The 26,985-nt window shown below is 56.4% G+C and overlaps 1 protein-coding gene across 7 annotated transcripts in view; it reads left to right on the top strand.

Moving 5' to 3' along the window:
• COL16A1 (collagen type XVI alpha 1 chain) overlaps positions 1-25,846 on the top strand; it is an 88,325-nt gene extending 62,479 nt beyond the window's left edge. For 5 of the 7 annotated variants that reach the window (XM_043505936.1, XM_038377528.2, XM_043505938.1 and 2 more), the window contains 29 exons: positions 1,206-1,259; positions 1,512-1,556; positions 2,006-2,122; positions 2,906-2,941; positions 3,359-3,445; positions 4,081-4,125; positions 4,824-4,868; positions 7,296-7,349; positions 7,821-7,874; positions 9,658-9,711; positions 10,356-10,400; positions 10,642-10,695; positions 11,426-11,461; positions 12,440-12,502; positions 14,018-14,089; positions 15,446-15,499; positions 15,825-15,869; positions 16,502-16,546; positions 17,672-17,725; positions 18,508-18,561; positions 19,161-19,211; positions 19,809-19,898; positions 20,428-20,463; positions 22,033-22,077; positions 22,361-22,549; positions 22,791-22,857; positions 23,310-23,486; positions 23,834-23,911; positions 24,592-25,846. In XM_043505936.1, the coding sequence (XP_043361871.1) occupies positions 1,206-1,259; positions 1,512-1,556; positions 2,006-2,122; positions 2,906-2,941; positions 3,359-3,445; positions 4,081-4,125; positions 4,824-4,868; positions 7,296-7,349; positions 7,821-7,874; positions 9,658-9,711; positions 10,356-10,400; positions 10,642-10,695; positions 11,426-11,461; positions 12,440-12,502; positions 14,018-14,089; positions 15,446-15,499; positions 15,825-15,869; positions 16,502-16,546; positions 17,672-17,725; positions 18,508-18,561; positions 19,161-19,211; positions 19,809-19,898; positions 20,428-20,463; positions 22,033-22,077; positions 22,361-22,549; positions 22,791-22,857; positions 23,310-23,486; positions 23,834-23,911; positions 24,592-24,794 (2,049 nt within the window). In that variant the 3' untranslated portion in view covers positions 24,795-25,846. Of the gene's footprint in view, positions 1-1,205; positions 1,260-1,511; positions 1,557-2,005; positions 2,123-2,905; positions 2,942-3,358; positions 3,446-4,080; positions 4,126-4,823; positions 4,869-7,295; positions 7,350-7,820; positions 7,875-9,657; positions 9,712-10,355; positions 10,401-10,641; positions 10,696-11,425; positions 11,462-12,439; positions 12,503-14,017; positions 14,090-15,445; positions 15,500-15,824; positions 15,870-16,501; positions 16,547-17,671; positions 17,726-18,507; positions 18,562-19,160; positions 19,212-19,808; positions 19,899-20,427; positions 20,464-22,032; positions 22,078-22,360; positions 22,550-22,790; positions 22,987-23,309; positions 23,487-23,833; positions 23,912-24,591 lie in introns of those variants that run through there. The other 2 variants (XR_006278215.1, XM_043505939.1) reach the window with 2 other exon arrangements.
• Positions 25,847-26,985: the final 1,139 nt, after the last annotated feature.

Raw genomic sequence — 26,985 nt, 5'->3', positions numbered from 1 at the left:
AGCAGCCAGCAGGGCGTCCCGTAACCCTCCCGCCAGCCCCTTTGAGCTATTCCTAACCCCCGGGTCTCTCTCTGGGACCCCTGCCTTGGCGGGTGCCAGGGAACACTAACGACCCCCGGCCAACACCGAGGCTCGTTAGCCAATCTGGCTGAGCTCTCTCCAGCTAGGGCTGCTTGCCGCGCCTTTGCGGGATGTTTCATTGTCAGCGGTTAAAAGTAATGCCCGTGTGCTGGGTTACCTGGCTGAGCCAACCCCGAGAGGCCCAAGGTAGCCTCCACCCAACTCAGAGGGGAGCTGAGTCTCTGTAACTGACCGGCGACTGGTATTTCGCAGCCTCCCAGCCTAAGGGAGACCTTGCCCTCTTCCGTGTAAACATCTTCAGCCTTAAAGAGACTATTCCCTATCCCTTGGATTGGAGCTGCAATCGACGAGGGATCCCCAGCTGTGGATGTAGCACCGTGGTCTTGCCTAAACGTTTTTGTTGGTGCTACCGGCATGAGTCCAGCTCAGGGAACAGCATCTTAGTGCAGTGCTGCAGCCTAGCCAACGGGCGGGGGAAGCACCAAACAAATTTGTAGGTCCCACAAAACAAAGAGTATTATTTCTTGACCGTGAAATGGTACATTTTAAAAACCGCCCCCAGTCCTGCAGCTTTCAGTCCCTACTCAGGCACCGATCCCATTAAAGTCAGTGAGGGTTTTGCCTCAGAGGGGCCCCGAGGCTTCAGGGATGGGCCCTTTAGAACTGTGTGTAATAAGAATACAGCCCTACAGTATTTGTCCCAGAATGGTTAGTTTCTGAAAAACTCCCACCTCCGCAGTGAGGTCTAGAGGCTAGAGTCCTGGGTGAGGAGTTAGGAGACCTGGGTTCTATTCCCAGCCCTGCTGCTGAGCAGCTGTGTGACCTTGGCCACATCACTGTCCCTTTTCTGTGCCTCAGTTTCCTCATCTGTAAAAACAAGGAGAATGACACCACCCTTCCTTGGTAAAGCTCTTTGAGATCTACAGATGCAAAGAGCTGAGTGTTAGTGGTATCCTATCAGAGTGCCTTTAAGACGGAACCAAGTTTGGGCCCCAGAACCTTACAAGAGCAGCGCTAGGTGGAGAGGAAAGAAGAGAGAGAATGCGAGTGGGAGAAGGCAGCAGGGTGTCAGGAGAAGGCTGTGCAGAAGGATTTGAATATTCAAGCTCTCTCCTTGGCTTTAGGGCTTCCCAGGACACAATGGTTTGCCAGGACTGCCTGGGCCAGCAGGAGAAGTGGTAGGTATAGGAGCTGATGTGTCCGTGTCACTGTCTGCCCCAGGTGTGTGCTTAGCGCTCTTCCGCCGGTAGCTCTTGCCGAGTTATTTCCCAAGCGCCTAAGTCTTCCCGGGCAAAGCACATGTTAACGTACAGCCTGTTACCCATCATGCTTTTCATTGCTTTGGCGGTCGCCCTGAGCAAGATGAGCCTCCGGCGATAAAGACCGGTTTCCAGGGGTTTGCCCTCTCTTTCTGTGTGTGTCTGTTGCAGGGGCCGCTCTCTGTCGTAGCCGAGAGGAACATCGAGGTGCTCAAGGTAAGCGCGCTAAGGAGCAGAGGCAACTCTAGCTGTGGGGGGGGGACGTCCGGGCCTGAGCTAGCCTCTGGCTGACAGGGGCTAGGCAGCAAGTTACCCCACCATTGGCCCCTGGACAGGTGGTTGGACCTCCTCCTGTAGCATCTGGCGCTGGGCCCTGTCGGAGCCCAAGGGAGCCTGCTCTGACCCAGAGACTGCATCTGTTGAGTAGGCGGCTGTTGTAGTCACATGGGCTGGCCACTAGAGGGTGACACAATCCCATCTTCATAAACTCCACGGGGCGGGGCTGCTGGATCGCTCTGCCAGTGCAGCGCCTAGCACCATGGGGCCCCGAGCTCCAGCTGGGTCCTTTCGGGCAAAACAACAGACAATGCACTGAGCCAGCGTGTCCCAGGTGGCCGCTGGGCAGATCCCACCTCGTGCAATCCCTGCTCTCCCCCCCTCACTAGAACATCTGCGGGGATTGTGCCCAGGTGCAGACTGGCTCCCACACACCCAGCGGAGTCAAAGGGGAGAAGGGTGACCAGGGCATGCCTGGCGCCCCCGGCGTAGACAACTGCGCGCGGGTGAGTACCCAACCACCACCTCCTGCGGCGGGTACTTGGCAATTAGCCACTGTCTGGGGGGACTCAAACACAGGGGAAGCTCCATGCTTCAATCACAGCCATGTCCTGGTGTGCAGTACACCCCGAGCATTCACACATCCACTAGCATAACGGCCCTAACCCGTGGATGCACAGCTCCGCACATCCAGCAGCAAGACCCCACGGACACGTGTGCACACCTGTCTCCTGGCCACGCCGGCACATCTGTCCTTAAGCTCCCCCTTGCGCAGATAAACACCTGCCCAATGCAGGGATATGCCCGGGTACATAATCCCTGCCTGCACCCGGTACCACCTCGTCTACTCCTGGCCTTGTGCAGCTCCTGGTTCAGGCCCCCTTTGCACACCCCATTCTCCCTGGTGCTGCCCATTGTGCCATCCTCAGTGCAACACGGGCACGCAATCCGAACGGCGGTCACTGATGCCAACCCTTGGCTCGCTTGGTCGCTGGGGGCACAAGGGCAATGGAGTCTCTGAAGGAGTGTGGGTGTTGGGGGTGGGGGTTACCCTGCACTGTGGAAATGGGGTCTATGTTGTATGGGCCCAATCCTCTAAGATGGGGCGGGCCGGGGGTCCCCAACACCTGGCAGGGTCCCCCCCCAGCTGATTGGAAGATGCGGATCCCTTTTCTCCCCGCCTCCACCGGGGACACTGCCAGCCCCACAGCTCCTCTTCTCCAACTGAGGCAGGAACGTGGAAGCAAAACCCAGCAGGGATAAACTCTCTGCGTCTCTTCCTCTTTCAGTGCTTCGCTCAGTTCCCGAGAGCGGAGGAGCCCCGGGTGAGTAGAGCCCCGCGAACTCGGAGCTGGTCATGGGAGGGGTCCTGGGGAGGAGATTCTGCTCTGCTCCCCTGTGACCCGAGAACCCTGCCAGATGAATCCACGCCTGGGCTGTCTAAGGACAGGGCGTTGGGACTGGCGGGCACTCAGCATGGGGGACTGTCCCGCCCAGAGCACACGCAGGGCAGCCATGTTCCTCAGACAGCGGATCCCCGAGCACGGCGGGGCTCCAGGGCAGTTTTACAGCCCACTGGGACAGGCAGGGTTTTCTAGTTGCCAGCCTCCACTCTCTGCATGTGACAGGCGGGAACATGTTGGCTTGGTTCTGCTGATGGCTTGCTGAGTTTCACAGCCTGGGAAGGCGGGGATTGATCAGAAGCATCTCCTGAAATGGGTCTCGTCTTCCCCCGCCCCCAGGGTGACCAAGCGGAGAGCAATGGTGACTGTGTTGGAGAGCCTGGGCTGCCGGGGATCCCGGGCTTACCTGGAGAGAGGGGGGAACAGGTATGTTCAGCATTTGGGCCAGGCCCACCGGCTGGCAGGTTTCCAACTCCCCGGCTTTGGCCCCCTGAGAACTGCAGTTCATGTGTAACATTTCTAGCGATTGATTGAGATTTTCGTCCCCATGGCATGGCCCTTAGATACCCTCCCCCACCAGCATTGCCTCCCTCCTGCCCTTTGCCACCTCCCCCCAGGCAGAGCCTGGGGCACAGGGCAAGTCTTGCAGCATGGCCTGAAAACTCTCAGGCCAGAGCCAGCCCCAGCCCACTGAACTCCAGGTCCTGGAGGCGAACTGTGCTGAAGTCAGTGGGAACCGGCTCCGTTCAGCCTCCCTCTTTGCTCTGTTCTGTATCTCCCATCTTTTGACGGCAGTCGCTTGGGTCTCCACCTGCTCGTTCTGTGAATTTGTGACGGGGATTGAACTGGGGAAGCTCACAACGTACCAGCATGAGCTGGCGGCTGTAGTAGATTCCCAATCTCTGAGACTCAGGCACAGAAGGGAGTTGTCATACACACTCCTCAGTGGGCTACGTCTTGACCTTGTGTGCTTCACTTGGGGCCATTGCAATGGCCAGGCATGATGCTCTGCTTTACTGCTCCTGTCTCAAGCATCTCATTCTGTGCTGGTCTCTTTGCAGGGCACACCAGGGATGAGAGGATCTCCAGGGCCCCCTGGACCGACTGTAAGTAACCCTTGCAAACAGAATACTCTGTAGACTTGGAGTTGTCCTGCTCATTGTATGTAGGGCAGGGTGCTGCCCCTTCCTGGCACCGTCCTGCTCTGGATGGGACAGTTGTGTGCTGAACGTGCTGTAAGCACTCTCCAGAGAAGAGTTATCTGTTGCTCCCTCGGGGTTGCCATCGCCTGTGTTGGGGCGGTGAGCCCTAGGATGACAGATCACTGTGCAATGGGGACTCCCTTCCATGCTATGGCCCCTCAGAAAATCCCAGGCTGAAATCCTGGCCCCACGGCAGTCAATGGCCAAGCAAGCCTAGATTTCCCCCCCCAAGAGCCTGGGCTGGGAATGGCTGAGCGCGGCAGAGTGGCCATGCATTCTGCCAACCCAGCGGCGAATCCCAGGCCAGCCCTAAGGCCACAGTGAGGGATGGAGGCGGGTAAGTGCTTCTGGACTGAGCTGCCTTCTCTAGATGGGAGCAAAGATGCCATTGGCGGTGAAGGATGGGTAAGTCTGCAGAGCTATTCTGGAGACCAGAAGAAGAGAGATCCCGCTCGGAACCAGAGTCTGAAACAAGCCGGTGTCGGAAAACCCAGCCCCTCAGCTTCCCTGCCGAGCGTCCTGTCCCCACCAGCCCCAGGCCCAGCCCCGTCAGCCTCCTGAATGTGATTTCCAAGGTGTGATCTTACTGTTTCTTCCCTTAGGGCCCTCCAGGTTTTCCTGGAACGCCTGGCGCACCCGGATTGCCTGTAAGAATCCAGCACTGCACGTGCTCTGTGCGGTCCTTTGTCGCTGATGCTTGTTTGGCTTTGTCCCCCTCCATTCCTCTCCTCCGGGCTCTATGCCTGATCACCCAGCCAGGCCCCACATACACTGGTTCCCCGAGGCAGAGACTTCTCCAGACCCCAGGAGGAAGAGCCTCACACTGGTTAATCTCCTGCCCTGCCACAGTGGCCTCTTATCCCCTCTGCATCCTTCCTGTCCCCATCTCTCCTTTCCTTGCCTCTCATCTCCCTCTGAGTGGGCCTGATTATCATCCCATTTACATGGGAGTAAATCAGGAGTAACTCCATTGAACTCAGTGGAGCCAGCTTCCCAGCCGGTGTAAATCTGGCCTTGTGGCTAAGGCAACTGGCTTGGGACTTGGGAGCCCTGTGTTCCTTTCCTGGCTCTGCTCCAGACCCCCTGGGTGACCTTGGAATCCCTCTGGGCCTCAGTTCCTCATCTGTAAAATGGGCGTGATTCTTCCTTTCTCCCCCCTCTTTGGCTGCTTCAGTTGTGAGCTCCTTGGGACTGGGACTGTCTCTCGCTGTGTGTCTGTGCAGCACCCAGCACAATGGAGCCTTTGATCTCTGCTGGGGCTTGGAGCTGCTTCTGCAATCCATATGAAAACCTGGTGTCACTCCAACGGAGCTGCTCTGACCCAGGGCTTGTCCGCACAGAGACGGTGCATGGAAAGCCAGGGTGTGAACATGCAGCCTAAGTGGCTGGGTGGAGCCTGCTGCCACACACTAGCCATTCTGGTCCAGGGCCCCATTGTGCTAAAATCAGACTCAGTCGAGAAAAAAATTGAATCACTCCACTTTTCCCTCCTTTCTCTTCATTCTCTCTCTCGTCTCCTCTTCCTCCCGCCTCAGCGCCCAGCTGAGCACGCAGGATCTCTGTCAGCAAAGCCCCAATCCTGCCCTCAAAAGAAATGGATCCTCCTCTGCCTCACTCCCCAAACCCCTGGTGAGATTCAGTTGCCAGGCATGGGAGATGGCGCCTGAATTGTGGTTTTTCTCACAGGACTCATCCCCACGTCATTAATGTCCTAATCTCATATCTGGCATCTTCTGCTAATGTCACAGTAACCCCACGGTCTGTTTGTGTGATTGCTACGCAGTGTTCACGTCCTCACCGGTGTGTCCTATGAAACAGCATCACTTTCCACCACATAGGTGCCATGTAACCGAAACTAACCCCCATACTAGTCGTTCCTTGTCGCTATGTCGATCCCCGCCCAGGTTCATTTGGAAATTGTAGGGACCAGGGGCGGGGCCTGGGTGTTACCTCCTTAGCCCCTCCCACTCTGTAGCTTCACCTGTCAGTCACGCCTACGCGTGCCCGGCGAGAATTCATGTGCGTTTCTTGTCTGTTGCCCGCGCGCTGGGGGTGGTGCATCCCGTCCTGTGCGCACGCTCGTGTGCTTCACTTGGAGACGCGGCGGGAGGGGAAAGGCGACTGGGAGCCCTTGGGTGTGAACGAGGTCCCAGGGAGAGGGCAGCTTCAGCTTCCGCTCATGGGCTACACGCAGCGGTGAGCCATCCGTGGGGCAAGACTTTCCCTGCCCAGCTTAGTGCCCCCCTGCTAGACCCAAGTCCCCGCCTTCTGAAGGGATGTGCAGCACCCATCCATTGTGGTCCAAAGCACCCTCTCCAGAAAGCAGGGCTGCTGAGGATCTGCCTTCCAGCGTGTCGGCCAGTCGGCGCCGGCCTGTGCTGGGAGGTCAAGTTTGGGAGGAGCGTTTGGGGTGAGGGGCCAGCGGGGGGTTTCAGGAATCGCAGCATCCAAGACGGTTGCCTCTGTTCCTTTGGAGATGGGCCAGGTAAGTCCCTCTCTCCCAGCCAGGGTGTGTCTACCCAGCCATGCGTGCGGATGTCGCTAGAGCCAGGTCCCAGTTGCTGCAAATCGACAGGGTTCTACTGAAGGTGACGGAGCTGGGCTGATCCACCCCGACTGGGGAGTCGACCCTTTGAGCCCCATGGACGAGATGCCTGCAGAGGTGCAGGGTGGGGCTCGTCTTCAACCCGGCTTTCTCTAGGCTCCTCTGGCTTTTGTGCCTTCAGACAAATGCAGGCGCTGCCCCTTGGCCTACGAAGTGCCGGAGCAAGCTAGCGGGGTGGCAGTATTCCAGGTTCCCTGGCAGAGGGGCCAGCTCTGGAAAAGCCAGGCCTGCGGCTAGGTGGCAAGACAAGTTTTCACAATGCCGATAGCCCTGCGAGCCTCCGGTGGCAATGGAGGGAGTGTGAACTGAAGCGCCCAGCTCCGGGGGCGGGAGCTGTGCTCGTGTCTGATGGCACCATCCCACTCTCTTCGGCCCTGCCCTACTGCGTGCAGCGGCCCTGCCACTGGCAGGGTGGGAATGGGGCTCAGGGTAGAAATACCTGGCAGAACCTCATGTTTTCTCTCCAAAGGGTCTCCAGGGCGAGCGTGGACCACCTGGGCTCACCGGCGCGAAAGGGGAACTGGTGAGTGATAGACCTGGCTGTTGCCTCCCCAGTGGGTTTTGCTGCCCTGTGGGGGAGAGGGGCTAGCAGGATGCTAGTTTCCTGCTGGAGAAGCCCTCCGTCACTGTATGAGGGAGAGACGACACCTCGGTTCAGAAAGGCTGCGACATAGACAGATGTGGAAGCTCAAGTCCTGCAGCCCCAGGTTCTGGGCATACTAATGATCCCAGCTCTGCCCCAGAGGAACTCGCCTTGGCTAGCTGTCCCCAGCTCGGTGGGCCAGGTGCCCCTCAGCAGTGGGGGCCGGGCACATTTACTTGCCAGACCAACCCATTAGCAGGTGGTTTACATCCGTGCGCACCAGGCTGGCCCAGCAGAAAGAGGCACCGGTGCATACCATGGGGTGCAGGAGCCCAGCAGCTGGGAGAAGCCGTCAGCACGGGTGCTTAACCCTTGAGCCTGGCATGTCTGATCCCATGTTGTTCTCTTCAGGGCCCTCCCGGTCAACCCGGATACCCTGGTGCAATGGGCCCCCCCGGGCTGCACGTGAGTACCGTTGTATTTAGATAAACGGGGATGAAGGTAGCCCAGTCACTGTCCACCAGAGTTAAACACGTCTCGGGGTTTGGTACACAGAGCCCTCAGCCTGCGAGCACCCTGCCGTAAAGATACAGCAAAAGAGGAAGGCGAGTTACTTGTTCCCTTTAGCTGGAGAGAGTGTTTAGAAGGAAAATCCCCCATGTCTCTTAGATAGCATCAAAGCTACGAACTCTGCTCTGGGGGGGAAGAGAAGCTGGAGCCGTTGGGTTGCTGCTCCTATTAAAGCCTGAGCCCGTTTCCTAGACGACAAAACAAAAGACACACAAGAGGGGAGAGAGAAAACCACTGATAGAAAATCCAGCTTAGGGCTCCGGTGTTGACTCTCGCTTGCAACCTCCCTGCTGGAAACTCACAGGCCTGTGACACGGTCTATCAGCCACGCCAAGCCCTGGCAAGCGTGTCCCAGCATCGGGCTGTTTGGGGCATCGCTTTGAGCTGCCTCTTCCTGGCTGCAGGCTTATAGCCATGTTGCAAAATATACAGTCTTGGCCAGCTAAGCCCAACACTGATTAGACAGAAGGCAAAAGGAGAGGGATAGGAAAGAGAAGGCGGGATTTAGGTGGGGAAGGCAAAGGACACACGGGTGGTGGGTGACTTAGCACTGGTCTACACTACAGAATGACTTCGGTCGCTCAGGGTGTGAATAATCCGAACCCCCCCCCAGCAACATAGTTCTCCCGACCTGATCGCTGGTGCAGACAGAGCTATGTCGGCGGGAGGGCTCCTCTTGTCAGCTGGGAGCATCTTCAGAAACACTGCATTGGCGCAGCTTTGCCGACGCAAATTTCCACTGTAGACAAGCCCAAAGTCTCATACCCCATGTGGTGTTCAGGAGCAAGCCGGTGGAGGTGGTGATGTTGGCTGGGTCCCTCTCTGGCTCAGTCTGGTCAGGACATCTCTCAGGATTGGAGTGCCAAAGGTCCAGGGTCCCAGGAGGGGGGGGGCGGGTGCAGGTTGCTCCCGGTTCCAATTTTTCTTCCCAATGTTTCTCTGTAAGGACCTGGAAGGGGTGGCTGGAATAGCCCGTCCCCTCGTTATTTTGTTCCATCAGTTAGACCTTGCTTTTGACACCAATTTTAGTCCATTGATTTCCGGCCCCACACTTGTCTTGTTTACCAGGAGTGATTATAACACAGTTCTTGAGTTCTCTTTGTTTGGACCAGTTCAGTCTGTCTAGCTTTTGCACCTTCTTCCTGTCAGCATTTGTTGTTATTGGGCATTGTGACATTGGGTGCACTTTCACTGGCTTCCTCCAGCCGAGCTCACCAGCAGGGTAAATTCGTAGGCCCAGTGATCCCAATGATGCTGAGAGCGGGGGGGCCTGGGCGGTACATGCAAATGGGAGTGGAGACCCCAGGCGGGGCGGCAAGATAGCAGAGCACAGCCAAGCACGGCCTGCCAGGGCAAGCCAGGCTGCTGTGTTGGGAAGGAAGGTAGGATCAAGCAGTGCAGAGGGGAGGGACTCTGCTGTGCTGATCTGGGGGTCACGGTCGCTGGGGGTCACTAGAACTTGCCACACCCTTGCCAAGAAAGAGGCATGGGTGAGGTGCAGTTAGCAGAGGAAGTTCCCACAGGCCACCCGTTAGCCACCTCCAAGATGGCTCCCATCTTCCACCATCAGCTATCTCCCCACCGGTTCCCAGCCCCTGCTGAGCTCAGTGAGTTTCCCCAGACTCAGCAGTTGCTGTGCAAAGCTCATCTCATTCCCCCCCACCCCCTTCTTACCCAGGGCATCAAAGGAGAACGAGGCTACTTGGGACCACCCGGAGAGAAGGGGGAATCAGTAAGTGCCACGGACCTGACCCTGTGCCAGCTTGATGCTCCGGGGCCATTTGCCGCTCGCCATTCGCTGGGGGTGAAGGGAATCCATCCCCCAAGCTAGGAGAGGAGCCTGGTGGCTGGGCTTGGGGGTGCTGCTGGGTTGTATTTGCTTCCATGGGGCATCTAACCCCGTCACGGTAAGACTATGTCTGAGAACATGCAGCAGGGAGACTAGGCACACACAGCCGGGCGGGCGGCAGCCCACGACACAATGGGCTATGTGACCCTGTCAAGCCACAGGCCTGCACAACGCAAGTTCATTGCTCACCTCCAGCAAATACCTCCCGGGATGGGTCCCCAGCTTTCCCTGGGGGGAAGCAAGGCAATGGCAGGGGGTGGGAGCACTGGGGCCTGGATCCTGACTGGGGCATCTGGGTGCTACCCTGATAGAAATAATCCAGGTTAATGGCACCGACACCACATCTCAGGAGCTCACAGGATGCCGGGTCACTGAGACCCGCCAAAGAGGCCAGAGCTGAGCTGAGCCACCCTCCGGACCCACAGCTAAAGCCAGGGCTGCTGCCAGCAAGCTCGCGGTGATGCAGTAAGTATCCCCCTTCCCCCCGGGCAGCACAGCTGATTCCTGTTCCCTTGGTGTCTCCCCAGGGCCCCCCTGGTTCCAATGGCGTCCCAGGTCCTGCAGGGCCAGCGGTGAGTTCACAGCTAAGATCTGTCTGTTAAAACTGCTTTAAAGGGCCCTGTCCTGCCCCCATTGGTGTCTCTGGATTGCGCCCATGCTGGATCGGCACTTGGCTGGAGGGAACAGGGTGCTCGGGCATGTTGCGAAGGAAGAGGATGTGTGGTTGGGCTGATCCCAGCTCTCCTGTCTGTCTCGGGAGCGCCAGCGGCACAGAAATTACAGCCCTTCTGTTCTGTTCTGTCTCTGCACCAGGGTCCAAGAGGAGAGCGCGGAGCCCAGGGCAACTCTGGGGAGAAAGGAGATCAGGTGAGACCCTCCGGCTTCCTCTGCCCCTTCCCCTCCCTGGAGGGAGGAATCGTTGGCACTGTCTGCTCCAAAGCTTCTGGGAGGGAGATGGTGGCATGGCTGCCCCTGTTTTGTGGGCACTGCCCCTTGGAGTAGACCGGGGCTCCTCATTCCCCACCCCTCCTCAGCGCAGTTGGTTTCCTTGCCTTGTGACCTGGCTGTGGCTGAAGAAGCCCTGCACCAAAGCAAGCGGAGGAACCCCATGAGATGACCCCAAGGTGCACAAATGGCGGCTAGGTTCCTAGGCCTGCAGCCTCACTAAGCCACCAGGGACTTTGCGACTATGCCGCTGCACAGAGCCTTGTTCCCAGGGCTCCCTGCACTAGCAGATCTCTGCTTTGGGGGAAGGCTGCAAGGCACCGGCTTGACTGCCCACCCTGCCTGTCCAACAGCATGCACGGTGCTGCGGGCTCTGCTGTGAAGCAGATGCAGGATCCATTCCAAGAGGGAGTTAGACGGATGCTGCAAACGCTGCCCTGTGGACCCCAGATCCCACAGGGAATCAACCCCTCTGCTCTGGAGGATCTCACACGGACCCCAGATCCCACAGGGAATCAACCCCTCTGCTCTGGAGGATCTCACACGGCAGCTGCCTTGGCCAGGGGGGCTGACTTTAGCTAGCCCCTTGGCTGGTCCCTTGAGCAAAGGCGCGCTGTAAACCAATGACTGTGATCTTTTGCTGTATTCACAGGGATTTCAGGGGCAACCAGGCTTCCCAGGGCCAGCCGTAAGTAAATCCTGAGGGAAGTTTCAAGCACTGGGGGACACAGTTCACACGTGTTTAGCCTGGCAGAGGAGACGGAGGAGAGGTGTTCCCTTAAGAGGGGTGCGCTTGCCAGCCACCTGGGCAAAGGAGCTCATGTAGATCATGATGAGCTCAGGGAGCCGGAATGGAGCATTATGGGGGGAGTGATATGCAAATAAGGGTTGGAAAGCAGAGTGCGCTGAGCAGTGCTGGCTTTGCAGAGGCAGAGTGAGCGAGCGGGGGGATCAGTGGGGATTATTTCCCGGGCATATTTTATGAGACAATAAAGGCACCAAACCTCCTTTGTCTGATTATCAGGGGGATTGCCCGAGTGCAGGGATTTGCAGGTTGCAGCCAGGAATCAGGCGGGGGTGGGGGGAGCTTTGTCTGTACGTTTGTTATGGGATGGAGCCTTGTTATCGGAGCTGAGAACAGGCCGGGGGGAAGGCAGGGCGGAAGCCCAGGGAAAGAGGCTCTTGGGCCAAAGGACTTTCTTCTGTCTTAAATTTCAGTCATCACTAGCCCCATCCGCGGCAGGAGCAGAACTACACTCGCTATCAACGTGTTCAGTGACAGTTGCCAAGCAGAGTTAGCACAGACCGCGCCCGGGGCTAGCCAGGCTCAGCACGGCCGGCAGACACTGCACCTGGGCTGGCATAAGTAGGCTGCACTTGCAGAAATGGTGCGATCTGCCCTGTCTGAGCAGGACTGATGTTCCTAAAATAGCCCCCTGTGGCCCCCACACTGGCTGCGTATGCACCTTGTCAGCCCCCTCCCCCACACCCACTTACAGGGCCTTAGTAGGAATAGCGCCTGAGTGCACCAGAGGGGTCTGTAACAGACAGCTGGGGCTGGAGGCTCTTTCTGAGTCAGCGTCCGGCCTGGCTCATTTCATTACAGACCCCGCTGCAGGGCGACTTGATTAGCCCTTCAAAGACTGCAAAACTCTTGTCGTTTTAGGGCCCTCCTGGTTTCCCAGGGAAAGCTGGACCGGCCGGGCTGCCAGGGCCCGCAGCAGAGAAGGTGAGTGCTGCAAGGCGGGCAGGCTGCGGTGCTGGAAGTCCCGAGAGAGGGGCTTCTCTTTGCCTCGTGATTGAAGGAGATCCTTGCCAGTGGGGGCATCGCAGGCCTGGAGAGAGGTGCCTGCAGCTGGCGGGGTTCGGGGTTCGGGGCTCCGGGCTCCGTGCAGGGCAGCAGTCGGTCATGTTCTCAGACCGGAGGAGCTTTCCCTGCAATGCTGTGCCAGCGCGGGAGCTTTTGAGGAGTACAGGCCAGTGTTTCCAAACAGGCTGCGCTCCCACAGCTGGGCTGGTCCTGCAGGGCCTATACCAAGTGGATCCGATCCAGGGCCAGCGCTGGGCCCTCACCGGGGGCCTGTTTCTAGATCCCTGGAGTGAGCCCACCACTTCCAAAGAGGCACAAGCAGCTAGCGCCCACCCCCTCCCCACAGCCTAGGCTGGGGGGAGAGAGCCCCTTTGTCATTCTCGGGGCTCTGTTGACACCTGCTGGCCACTGTGAGGAAGGCAAGCTCTCAAGGAGCCCGGGATGGCGCGGGGAATAGGCCAGATTCCATCGGCAGCGAGCCGCTTGGTTTCAGAGACACAGTTTGGGTCCAGGTGGCTGAGGTCCGTGGGGATTGTGATTGTGAGCTCAGCGAGAAGCTCGTGTGAACTGCAAACCCCTCCAGGGCCAGGGGGCTCGGAATGGGGAAGGACGGTGTTTGGAGCAAAGGGAGTGTGAGCCGAGCACTCCTCGGCAGCCGGGCATGTGCTGGGAGGAGACGGGGGCCCTGCACTGTGTGATCTGGGCCATGCACTCTTGCCAAAGGGCTGCCTGGCAACTACTCCCTGCGGTGCTGACCAGAAGCAGTGCTTGGCCACACTGGTTAGCGGGCCTCCCCCACCCCCCCGCGAATGTTAGGTCTGCTCTCTGTACACAATCTACCCCTTTTCTGGCTGATTGCCAGTGGTGGATCCATCATGGAAACTTCCCCTGGGGACTGGGCGATGACTGAGTGCCCTGTGAGTGCCGATAGGTCCCAGCGACCTGGAGTTCAGGAGCTGCCTGCCCAGCAGCACTGCTCCTTCCCCTATAGGGCCCAGGGAGGGGAGGAAGGAGAAACAGCAGCCTTTTAGCACATGGGTAAAATGCAGTGCATGGAGTGTGCAAAGCTGGGGCACATCTGCAGCATGCCTGGGGCACAGCTGGGGCACATCTGGTGCCCTGCTGGTACAGTCCAGGCACACCTAGCACATGCACCCATTCCTTAGCAAGAGGCAAGTGTTCCTCCTCGTGGGAACTGGCTTCGCCCAGCTGGCTAGCGCCACTCCCAGGAGATTTGCCACTCAGCTTCCTTCACCCCTTGGATCACAGGGGGCAGAAATGTGTGGAGAGGGCAAGTGGAGAAGCTGAGAGCTAAGGAAAGTCTCTGGAGTAACCCTGGCGGTGACTATGGGGTCCTCTTCCATGGCTCTCTGTACCAGTGCACTAGCATGGCAGAGGGCAGCGGGTTCATTGCTCCCTATATGACTTTTGCAGGGCAGTGAAGGGATGCGTGGCCCCACAGGGATGCCAGGGCCACTGGGGCCCCCAGGGCCTCCTGGAATACAGGTGAGTTTTTCTCTTTCCCAGCTCAATTCCTGACTGCATGGAAGGAGCGGGGAGGTCTCTATGTGGAAGGGTGGGAGGAAGGGCTCAGGGGGTTCCAAGCCGTGGGGACACAGACTGCATGGGAAAGGAGGCCCCAGGTGGCAGGAGCTGGTCAGTACAGTCCTTTGTGAGTGTGGACAAGACTCTCCATACAGAACAAAGACCTGGCAGGTTGGTGGGTACCAGAAGATAGGACTTCCTCCCCCTCCATGGGAGATGAGAATCCAAGACTGACCCCACTGAGCTCCGATGCCACCCCGGGCCCAAACTGAGGGCTTCTCACCTCTCTGCATTTGTGCCTCGGGCCAGAGGGATCCTGCCCTGATGCCACAATGAAGTATCATCGACGCTATGTCACGGCACACACAGGCAATGCCGCGTGGCTGCTTGAATGTCTCATTCCGAATGATCGTCGGGGAAAGTCTCTTCAACATGTTTTATTTCATCCCATGGCCTGCTGCTTTCTGTTGAATCCAAAAGCGTGGGGCCAGAATCTTGGTGCTGGGTCTGAATAAGGCACGGGAGCCCCGGAGCCTATATTTCAAACACAGAGATGCGTGCTCACCCAGGCAGAAGTTACTGGGTTAGATGCAGGACCGCTGGGTGAAATTCTCTGCCTTGTGCTATGCAGGCGATCAGATGAGATGGGTGTAATAGTCTCTTCTAGCCTTAAAATCTGTGAATCTGAAAATGGATTGGCCTTGATTGGAACCAGGGAGATAAGTGCCTGGGTGGGAGTGGAATAGATATATTGGTTCACAGCTATCCTCCCAATGGTCCCCCTTCCTGTTCACTGCCCATCCTGTTCCCACACTTGCTGTGTGTAATGCACCGATTAGAGGGCCCAGGTACTGCTGCTCGTTGCTGGCTGGGATGTCCAGCCTACTCCAGGGGTGGCTGTGCTGCCCTCTTGCATCTGAATATAAGCACTAAACGCAACTGCAGCCCCTGGAGGTTGGTGGAAGTTGGGTTAGGGCTCAGGCGGTCGTGATTTCCATCCCTGCCCATGTGGCGTGGTGGGTGGAACAGCTAGTGACTGAAGTCCTGGGTGGTCATGGGACTGTAACAGCTGAAAGGTCATTGCTTGGATGTTCCAGGGTTACAATCCAGATGGCGAGGGAAGGATACAGCTGCCACGCTGAGCACCAATTCCCAGCCCCTCAGGGAGCTGATGTGTTCCCATATAGCGGCCTTATTGCAGTAGTAGTGTCCCACAGCTGAGATCAGCCAGTCAGGGCATTGAGCAGGGTGGTGTGAGTGAACAGGCCTCTCATGACTTCTCTCGTTTTCGGTTTTGCTTTCCCCGTGCTGTCCCAGGGCCCAGCAGGCTTGGAAGGACTGGATGGGAAGGACGGGAAGCCAGGGGTGCGGGTAAGAAAACGGGACGGAGTTTCATACCTATATTCTCACAGTTCTGCTCAGAACTGGGCCCCGGCTGGCGTGACGGATTCGCTGACCTTCTGCTGAGCATGGGCCGAGGCTCGTACCAGAAGCCCAAATGGGATGAGCTTGGCCTGCATCCCAAGCTGTTGACCAGCTCGGAGGGGGAGCAGAGGTAGAGGCTATTCTCCCCCTTCTCAGAAAGGAGGGAGCTGTGTCCCACTCCTGGGGTTCCTCTCCCAGGCGGGACATCAAATACACCTGAAACTTCTTGCCACAGCAACCCTAATTCTGTGTCCATTGCCTCTTTCCTTAGGGCGACCCGGGTCCTTCAGGGCCCCCAGGGATGATGGGGATTCCGGTAAGTCATGGCTGGATTCCTGAATAGCTCCCTGGTGCATGGCACCAGGCATCCCCAGTCAGGGGATGTTCGGGTCTTTCCTTGCCAGACTCTCACCCTTACCCCATGTCCCTATCCCACCATCACCTCCTGCGCAGCTGACTGCCAGGCAATGGGCCTGCTAAGAGTCCTGACAAAGATTCAGACGGTGAGTGCTTGACTGGTAGCTGGGCTTTCCTTGAGTTCCTCCCAAAATGCAGCTCTGGCCTTCTCCCTGGGAGACAGCACCCCCACTGCTGGGTAGGCAGGGGAGCCATGCCTTGTCAGTGGGGTTGCATTGAATTTCAGAGGGAGGGGAGATAGATGGTTGTTGAAGAGGAAGGAGAAGCGTTGGACTCCTGAGCTGGCGAAAGTGTCCCCATCTCCACCGGCGGCCAGAGGTAATTCATCAGGAGCTTGAGAGCTGATCTGCCCTTGGCCTGCTCTGGGGGCTCCCGGTGGGTTTGTTATAGCATGGAGAGCTCCTTGGCTGCTGGCGTGGTTGGGTGTCGCCGTGCCCGAGGGAGGGAGGCCAGGGGGCTGCATAGAGCCTGCCGGGAAGGTCCTGCTCACCTGATGCTAGAGAATAATTCTTTGCTTCTTTTCCCCGCCAGGGCTTCAAGGGGAAACCTGGCCACCCGGGTCTCCCAGGCCAGAAGGTGAGCTGGTTTGCTGCCATTGTTACAGCGTCAGGGAATCCGCAGAGGGCACCTGGCTGCTGCTGCTTTGTGAAACCTCCCCTTTGAGATCACTGAGGGCGGGGGCTCGCTGGAAGTGACATTCACCAGGACCAGGCCCTGCGTAAACCCTTTGGGGGAAATTCTAGCCCCACTGGAGCCAGTTGCCAACTCTCACTGAGTTCACTAGGGCCAGCTTTCCCCCTTAGGGGGGATGTGGCACATCACCTCGTGCTGGGCCCGCTGCATGGGGTGAATGTCACCCTGTGTAGAGCCAGAGGCTTTATCTGCCTGGCTAGGGTCTGGGGGGACTTGAGGAGCTGTGGGAGGGTCGTGGAGTGTTTTTGCTGTTTGAAACTCCCTGCTCTGGTTGGCTGCCATGGCCCCACCCCCAGGGCCCCTCGGCATATTCAGCACCCCATCACTGTCCGACACTGTCATTCAGAGCTAGGGCACCCCAGGAGTCTCTCACCCACCCCGACTGGTTCAGAGAGCAGGCCATAGCGCCCACCAGCACTCAGCATTCATCCTCTGCAAGCCCACTCCAAAGGGACCAAGCCAACCTAAGGGCAGCTCGGCGGCTTCCAGGGATGGAGATGAACCAGCCTGACTTGTAGCAGTGCCAGAGCTGGGAGTAATGTACTTGTGACATACAGTCGTGGCAGTGGCTTCCTCTTACGGTCAAGCCAGGCCACTCCCCACCAGGGTGGGACCTTTTCATCGCTGGGTGCCTATGAGGGATTGTTCAGTCAGATGGCGGCAGAGGCTGGGTACCAACTGGGCTGCCTGTTTTTAAAGGGGCTGGAAAATGTTATGATCCCAGTGGGCCATGTCCCCAGCTGGAATAAGCTGGTGTAGATCCATTGAAGTCACTGTTGGCAGCGACGCAAGCTAAGAGGATGTGATGGTCATTGACCATGGCACTGCCCATGTGGCTGGCATGTGTAACGGGAGGCTGTCGCGTTCCTCTGCATAGTGAGAGGCAGGATGCCAGCTTGGCTGGCCCAGTGACCGGATCTGGTGTGACAAACCCCATGTAGCTGGGAGAGACTCCCTGCTCCCTAGCTCTCTGCCTACACGCTCCATGCTGTGTGTTCTTCTTTTCAGGGTGACTGTGGCAAACCCGGACCCCCCGGAAGCACAGGCCGGCCAGGGGCAGAGGTGAGTCAGTGCAGTGCAGAAGGATGAGGTGTTTAATGCTTAGTGCGCCGTGTGCGGCTCCCGGCAGTGACCCGCGACCAGCGACACTGGATGTGAGGGCCAGCCATGAGTGTGCTTCTGCTCCCCGACCCCTTGTCCCAAGTCCCTTCCCCCTTGTGGGGTCCCAGAGCTCAAGCTCCAGCCCTAGCCCAATTCAGCAGCCCCAGAGCCCAAGTTAGCTGACACGAGCCAGCTGCAGGGGTTTAACCGCAGTAGACACACCCTGAGCGACTCACAGGGGAACTTCAGCAGCCCTGTCGCCATAGGGCCAGGCTCTCAATGGGGCAAATGAGTGCAGCTCTGGTGAAATCAATGGCTCTACCTCGGGTTACAGCCGCTGAGGATCTGGCCCGGAATGCTGAAGTACAGCGCATGCAAACACACGCCCAGATTCTCAGGGAAAGGGTCCACTGGTGGTTCTCATGCTCTTAAAGAAAAGGAGTACTTGTGGCACCTTAGAGACTAACAAATTTATTTGAGCATAAGCTTTCGTGAGCTACAGCTCACTTCATCGGATGCATTCCGATGAAGTGAGCTGTAGCTCACGAAAGCTTATGCTCAAATAAATTTGTTAGTCTCTAAGGTGCCACAAGTACTCCTTTTCTTTTTGCGAACACAGACTAACACGGCTGCTACTCTGAAACCTCTCATGCTCTTGCATACAGGTCAGCTGGGTGGGGGTGGGGGGCATGTACGGGCTGCGACTGCGCATGCTCGGGATATAATCGCTCTGTCTTTTGCAGGGGGAACCTGGTCCGATGGGACCCCAAGGCAGACAGGGCCCTCCGGGCCATTTAGTAAGTTGAATTTTTGCTCTGGTTGAGAAGAGGTGAAAACATCCCAATTGCACTGTTTTAATCTGGCACCGATGGGGGGAAAACACAGCGCTGTGTGAGCTCACTCCAGCCCCAGCCTCTCCCAGCAGGAAGCGCTGTAGGGGCTGGTGCAGGGGCACTGGCTGTAGGGGGACTCTCACCAAGTCCCAGCAGCAAGCACTTCAAGGGGGTGGGTGGGTTGGTTGGGGGAAGTCCCAGCCTCTCCCAGCAAGAGGCGCTGTAAGGGATGATGCTATTTTACTTGCTCCTAAATGAAATGACTAGCGGGCAAGGCTGCTTGATGGAACAGTGTCCAGAAGTCTGGTGGGAGGTGCCATGGGCTGTTCTGGCCACGGCACTCTTACCCCCTGTCCTGTTCAATCGCCCATTGCTTCCTCCAGTTTAAAGAAGCGAGCTGACGGGTGTAGTGGACACTGCACGGTGCCCTGCCATGGCAGCACTGCCCCTGGCTCCCTGGGCGGGTAGGAGCCGATCGGCCTTTTCCTAGGACTGGCTTCGGCTCCTGCCTCCAGGTTAATTGTTACTCTGTTAAATGTCCTAAATTTCTTCTCACTTGTTAGGGTCCCCCAGGAAGCCCAGGCCAGCCGGGCCCAGCCGGAATCACAGGAATGGTAAGTGCTGCCCCAGGGGCCTCTCCATTGGCACAGATCTGTAGGAGTATGTTCAGTCTCCTGCAGCCTCGTTCTTCCCAGAGTTGGTCAGACGGGGAGAGCAGACCCCACCCGGAGGTTCTCACCCTGGCCTTGTTAGTAGCTTCGCTCTGCCAACATCATAAGAAATGTTCCCAAATGCCACCGTTACCCAGTCAGAGGCTGTGCATGTCCAGCCTCGCAGCACCAGCTGAACTGCCTTTGCCCAAGCAATGTTGGTGGGCTGGTGGCACGCGAAGCCGTGCCACGCCAGGGCCGTGCTCAGGAGTGAACATGACTGATGGGACTTGGGAGGTCGACTGGGATCTGATTCAGGATCCAGTTCTGCAGCCTTGGTTGGATCAGGGGCCAGGCGAGGTGATGTAGGGCCCAGCTTCCAATTAGGGCATCCACATTTGAGAGCCCGCTCGGCGGTCGAGCTCCCGTACCTTGCCCGTTCTTATCACGAATGTAAGTTTGAGTGCCCGGGTCCACACCTGGGCACCTACTGATGGCTTCGTTCTCACTCTCAAAATAACATCTGAAACCAGCGCTCTCTCCTCTTTCTCCATTCTCCAGGGACTGAAGGGCGAGAGGGGATCTCCAGGGGAAAGAGGTCTCACAGGGATGCCCGGGCAACCTGGGACCCCAGGCCACCCTGGACAACCCGTGAGTGCTACATGTCAGTGGAGACGTGACACGGAACAGGGCAATGCCAGAGCCCGGAGCGCACAATGTCTGTGGGGATAGGGAGAGGCGGGGGAGAGCCCCCTTTGGAACTGCACTGTGGGCAGGGACGGAGAACAAAGCACACCAGCATGTTCTGAGGTTGCCAAGTTCCTCTCTGTGGTTCCAGGTTTGCCAATTATGGCATGCCAGTCTGGGCTCTGCCAGGCTTAGCCCATCCATCCTTCGTTGGGTGCGGTGTGGATTCGGCAAAATCCATCCATCCGTACGACAGCACGTGTGTGCTTGGCACACGCTGGGCACTGCCTCTGAGGGGCTGCCCTGGTCACCTCCCCATTGGGTGTTGTGAATTCTTTACTCCCGATGTGCGATGTGAACCCTCAGAGAGTGCTGATGGGGTCTGAGCCCGAGATGCGTTCTCAGCCTCCCTTCCATGGGAGCGTGGGCGTGCGCGAGGGGTGGAGCACGGAGGGCTCTGGAACCTTTCATGTTTCCATCTTTGATTTCCCAGGGCGAGATGGGCGCGGACGGAACAACTGGGAAAGAGGTATTGTGATGCTGGCCATGATGGCTCCCCCCTCACACTTTCTGTCCCACAGCAGTGAGTGCGGCTGGTCCACGCTGCGCTCTCTGCCCCATACTTCTCCCGGCCCGTTATTGCAACAGGATCGTGTTTGCAGCCGATGCCGCTGCTGAGCCAAGACCCACGGCCCTTACTCTGGCAAAACTCCCCTGGGCATCAATGACATCTTGCCCAGTAGTGCTGAGTGCGCCATAGATGCCCAGCTGAGGATAAATAACTACAGACTAGGAGGCAATGCCCAGGCCTGGCTTTCCCTCGACCCCGGACTGCACCAACACGACATCTCGAGCTGCTTTTGTGATCTAGAGCTGGACCCCTAGCGGGAAGTGGCTCCCCAACCCACAAAGATTCCTGCACTGCCCACTCCCTGCCACCAGGGGCAGCATCCCATCCCCGGTTTCCTGGAAGGTGGGACTTCCTGGTTTGCCATCAGAGTGGAGGAAGTGAAGTTCCCTAGTGTCACCCCGCTGAGCGGTACCTTAGGAAGGGTATATCAGCGACATAAGTAAGCGGGGGGCCTTAGCATGCCTGTCTTACTCTGTGAGCTCTGGCAGAATCTCCAGAATAGAGGCCAGTGCCTGGAGGATAACAGGCAATGTACGAACAAGTACGTGTTCATATCCCACAAGGTGTTGGCAGGGGCTAAACTCCCTGCTTCAACGTTCCTGCTTCCTGCACCCGGGCAGGGTTGGTCTAACGAGGCAGGGATCCAGACAGGGCCTCAGCCAGTTTCATAAAGGACAGGTTTCAGAGTAGCAGCCGTGTTAGTCTGTATTTGCAAAAAGAAAAGGAGTACTTGTGGCACCTTAGAGACTAACAAATTTATTAGAGCATAAGCTTTCGTGAGCTACAGCTCACTTCATCGGATGCATTTGGTGGAAAAAACAGAGGGGAGATTGATATACACACACAGAGAACATGAAACAATCAAGTACTCTGTGTGTGTATATCAATCTCCCCTCTGTTTTTTCCACCAAATGCATCCGATGAAGTGAGCTGTAGCTCACGAAAGCTTATGCTCTAATAAATTTGTTAATCTCTAAGGTGCCACAAGTCCTCCTTTTCTTTTTTCATAAAGGAGGCTCTTTGGCATGAGGGGAGGAGAGAGCTGCAAGCTGAGCACGAGCTCAACCACAAGATGTGGGCTTGATGCTGGAGTGACTGGGTGGGATCTCTGGCCTGTGCTACGCAGGAGGTCAGACTAGAGGATCACAGTGGTCACTTCTAGCCCTAACATCTTGGACTCAGACATGGCATCCAGCAGCCCAAAAGGCGGCAAAGCTCCCGACCCGAATGGATGGGCCAGATCGGCTGCAGCCATTCCCAACCCTCTTTGTTTAGCTTTAAGCTTCCTGATCCTCAGAGCCCATGAGAGAGAGAGTCCTCCCCAGCCATTGCTGTCTCTCCAGTATACCGCCTTCCCACAGTCTGAGACCCTGGCACCAAGACGGCCAGGGGCCACCAGCCCTAGGTCTAGAAATCATTTCAGAGCAGAACTTCCCGTGACCGCTGCTCCCTTCTGCTTCCTCCTAGGGCCCACCAGGGAAGCCTGGACCGTCAGGACCAGCTGGCCAGAAGGTAAGAGCAGGTCGGCTTTGCTCCGTGACTCTGAGCCTAGTGCTCTGGACAGCTGCTACACTGGGGCCATGTTCCCGAGCAGAGAGGGCTAGGGAGGCGGATGTTCCCCCAGCTGCAGGCCTGCTGCCTGGGATCCCCAGAGGGGGCAGCCCATGCTCAGGTTGCCCTGAGAGCTGCTGTGCTATAGAGAGAAGCCCGTCTCTTGTCCGGGTGGAGAAAGGTGACGAGGAACTGGAGAGATTTCTGCTTCTGACAGTATCTGGCTTCTTCCTGTGTATTCCAGGGTGAAGCTGGCACTGCAGGGGAGAGAGGGCATCCTGGTGAGAAAGGGAGAGCTGGCATGCCTGGAGGACCAGGGAAAAGTGGCTCCATGGGCCCTGTGGGACCACGTGGCTCTCCAGGAGAGAGAGGCCACCCGGGCTCCCCAGGACCTGCCGGCAGCCCGGGGACACCAGGACTCCCAGGCACAATGGTAAGGGGGGAGAAGGGGTAAGTGCCTACTGCTGGGGCGGGCGGGGGGGGATTCTCCCAGAACAAAGCAGCCTGAACAAGGGTTCACAATCTGACTCTGAGCATCAGGACTCCTGGGTTCTATTCCTAGCTCCGCGACTGACTCACTGTGTGGCCACGGGCGAGGCATGTCATCCTGCTACCTTTTCCCCTTTTGCAAAGTTGAGTTTTGCTTTGTGGTTTTTCCCGCCCCCTCTCTCTAGGGAGACATGGTGAATTACGACGAAATCAAGCGGTTCATCCGGCAAGAGCTGAACAAAATGTTTGACGGTAAGCGGTGTGGTGGGACCGGGAGGCTGGAGGGCTGGACTGAGCTGCAAGTGATGGTTTAGTGCTTGGCGCATCCCGTCTGAAAGAGCTACACCAGTCTCTGGATCCATGTGTCCAAATCCCGGAAGGGTTAGCGTTGTCTTTCATCCAAGGAGATCAACGTACCACTACCTAGTGTAGGGTGTGCCAAGTTAGGAGCCGAGGATCTGTGTATGCGTTACATCTCAGAGCCCTGTTTGGCCTGGGCTCCTGGACATCCCTCCAGCAACGTGCTGTGTTCTCTGAGCCAGTTGTCACTTCCTGAGCTGGCGTTTCCTGTGCACTTCTAGACCCCTCAGGGTCTTCAGATAAGCTCCCACCATGGTGGGCTTCCGACACCCCTGATAGAAAGAGTTTGGGGCTGATAACCCCTGGCTGGCACAGTCATTGGCTGCCCGTGTGTCTCTCTGCAGAGAGGATGGCGTACTATGCCTCCAGGATGCAGTTCCCGGTGGAGATGGCTGCCTCCCCAGGACGACCAGGTCACCCTGGTAAAGATGGAGCGCCAGGGCGGCCAGGGCCTCCTGGATCCCCTGGGTTACCGGGACAGATCGGGAGAGAAGGGCGGCAAGGTGTGCCAGGCATGAGAGGTAGGTCATTCTTCTGGAAGCCCTTTATTTGCATCTCCTTTTCCCTGACGTTTCTGCGGAGTTTCAGAAATGCCCCCCAGGGTCAGGAGATGTTTAGTGGCGTGGTGGCCGCAGCTGGAATTCACCGCTGTGGGATTGCAAAGCAGGTTACGGGAACTCCAGAGCCACTGGCCTAAGGGAGCTCCTGCCAGCCCATGGGTGTGAGTCACGCCTTCTCTTTCCACTGGTGGCCTTGCAAGTGCTTGCTGTCTTGCTCAGCCCCGTGGAATCATCCTTTCCTCCCTCTCTGTTGCTCACCCGCATTGGGCTCTGTGAGTGGGGTTTCTTACTGTGCTCTCGCATTCCAGGTGAGCCAGGCACCAAAGGAGAAAAGGGAGAGAAAGGCATTGGCCTTGCGGGAGAAAGCGGCCTGCCGGGGGCGCCCGGTAAGACCCCTGCACTTGTCACAACCGGGACCCAATTTGTTCTGCATTTTTAAGGTCAACTCATTACCCCTTCCTGCTTCAGGGACCCAGAGGGCGATAGGCGCCCGGTGCTTCAGGGGGAAATCTCCTGGTTCAGCTTCTCCCAACAATGTGAGACAGACTGAGAGTCTCAGACCAAACCCTTTCCATCCAAACCCTCTGAACTGTGGTGGGTCAACTTTAACAGAGTCATAGAGTTTGAGGCCAGAAGGGATCACCAGATCCTCTAGTCTGACCTGGATTTCACAGGCCACCAGCACTGAACCCAACAACTGAAATCAGACCAACATGTCACCACCCACAGGAGACGTAGCTGTTATGTGTCACAGGCAGAGAATGGGGGGGACCAAGGTGCCCCAGTGCCCGAGGCCCTCACAATGGCAGGGAAATGAGTAAGTGAGATAGACCCAGATAATCCTGGCCAGTAACCCACACCCACATACTGCAGAGGAGGGGAAAATAACCCCCAAGTCACTGCCAGTCTGACCTGAAGAAAATTCCTTCCTGACCTCGCATATAACTATCAGTTAGACCCTGAGCATGTGAGCAAGAACCAGCCAGTCAAGCATCTGGGTTTGGCTTTGCACAAACAGCCTTCTCAGCTCCTCTCTTCCCTCCCCTTTCTTGTTTCTCCTCTTCAGGTCCACAAGGGCCACCAGGATATGGCAAGCTGGGTCCACCTGGACCTATGGGGCAGCAAGGCATCCCAGGCATTCCTGGGCCACCAGGAGCTACAGGGCAGCCTGGAAAGACTGGGCATTGTAACCCTTCAGATTGCTTCAGCATGATGCCCCTTGAGCAGCCTATGTACGAGCCCAAAAACATGAAAGGACCCTTAGGCTGAGCGGACCTGTAGGGCATTTTCACAAAGGATTCCATTGGGAATGACCAAAGTTCGGCCCTCGCAACTGGCCGTGAATGATGTTTTTATTGCTGTTAATATTTTTTTCTTTCGATTTCCAGTGGGGTTAAGTCTCTCATGATGGCATGTGTGTGTGTGTGTGTGTGTGTGTGTGTGTGTGTGTGTGTGTGTGAGCGTCTCTTCTTGTGTTTGTAAAGGGAATTGGACGCTGCCAGCTGTGGTCAGCCAAAATCCATTTCATGATGGTGTCTCCGCTTATCATTGCCTTGGCCAAGTCCACACCTTCCTGTGTCTTCTCTAGCTTCTTCTGTCTTTTTAATGATTAGTCTTTCAATATCTGGTCATCACCAGCACTTTGGGTACTGGGGCTGAAAAAGGGGGCAAGGCGAGGGAAGGAAGGGTATTTTTAACTATCACACTCCTGAGCAGCCTCAGGTGTTACGGGGTGGGAACTTCAGGCAAGATTCCAGATCCCACCTCCATCGTTTGTGACATACATATCCCCGTTCACATGACTGAGACAACTCTCTCTCTGCCCCCACGTGCCTTTCGTGTGTTTTGCAGTGCATGATCTGCTACTCCTTTCATTTGTATCATGCCAGCATCACATGTGCCATCAGCCATTTCCTTGTCCTGGTGCCAATGTAGCTCTTGAATTAGAGAGAGCTCCTGTACAAAATCTTGGCCCTCAGCATAGAGCCATTATAGGGAAAAACAAGACCAAGCAAGCTGAAGCACCAAGACGTTTTTCAGCATCTGCAGCAGGCCTGTGTGCATCTTCGCATAGACATAAAGCAGAGCACTCTGCACTCGTGCTGGCCTTTACATTTTTGTTTGGTGGAAAAACAAGTGTCTAACCTATACATCACGCCAGGGTTGCTAAGTGCTAGACCGGTTTCCAAATATTAAAATACAACGTCTGAGCAGTCAGTTACCACTTTTTGGCTCTGTATGCAAAAGGGAGGGCTGTTTTCCTCCCTGAAGCAGGTTGAATCTGGTGAGCAAACAGAAAATAATAAAACATTCCTGCCCAAGCTCTGTCTGCATCTTTTTAAGCAAATATATATATATAAATCTTGAGCACTTTTGTTTATCACCCTTGGGACAGTAACAGCTGAACTTCTACCGGTTTGTCCTTCCCCCAGCCATAGATAAAATGAGCCCCAGAGTATGTACTAGAAATGGATGGAGCTCAAAAGGTTGGAAGAAAGCCCAACAGTTTGTATTCTCAATAGAATATCTGGCATCTGGACCAGGAATCTGTGTACTGATATATTCCCTTCCTTTCAATATTTGTTCTCTCTTAAGGATGTATGAAAATCATTTGTACCATCCATCAACTGTTCTGTCTGTCATGAATAAGAAGTCAGGCCCAGATCCCCAAAAGTACGTAGGCTCCTAACAGCCATTGATTTTACCAACATAACTAAATGCTGTTTCATATAGCAATAGACCATGGTTTCAAGAAGCAACGACATTTTTCCTAAGAACCGGGCTATAACCTAACCCAAGCAGAGTTGTCAAGGATAGTTTTATAAACTAGTAACAATGGGGAACACAAGACTCCCAGGACCCCCTGGTCAGGAAGACTGGGGGAGCCAAACGGGTCCCAGCAGCAGCTGTGTGTATAAGTTTGCAACCATAATGTGGGCAAGACTGTAAGGGGAAGTTCCTCCAACTCCTCATGAAGGATACATGGTTACAGTTGGTCCTTGCTGTCATTTGTTAGTATCCATCCCCCAGAATAGCCCAAACTTCTGCCCAGCAGCATCCATTGAGCTGCTAAACCAGAATACAAATAGGTAACAAGCACATAGGAAGAGTGGGTCTTAGGAACTCCATTAGCCAGACTGCTGTCCCCAGTGGAAAGAGCTCAGAGTCTGCATATTTACTGTTCCATAAGGTGGGGTGAAAAAAATAAGGTTGTTAAGTATTGATGTGCTTGAGTAAACGAGCAGCCCCGAGCCCAGCAGAATTCCCATTACTCTCGTTAGCAGTAACAGGAGCAATTTCCTGAGGCACAGTATTTAAAATTGAACCCAGCGTGTCTCTCTCAGCTGCTGCCTTCCAAATGTCAACTGCTCATTTCTTACATGTTTGGGAGACAGTGTCTTCGTGTCACTAATGGTCTTGATAAACAGCGCGTAAATTGGCTCCTTGCACCACTTCAAAT

This window comes from Dermochelys coriacea, chromosome 19, assembly GCF_009764565.3.
Source record: "Dermochelys coriacea isolate rDerCor1 chromosome 19, rDerCor1.pri.v4, whole genome shotgun sequence".
In the NCBI taxonomy this organism is placed as follows: Eukaryota; Metazoa; Chordata; order Testudines; family Dermochelyidae; genus Dermochelys; species Dermochelys coriacea.
This window is presented reverse-complemented; position numbering and strand designations above follow the sequence as displayed.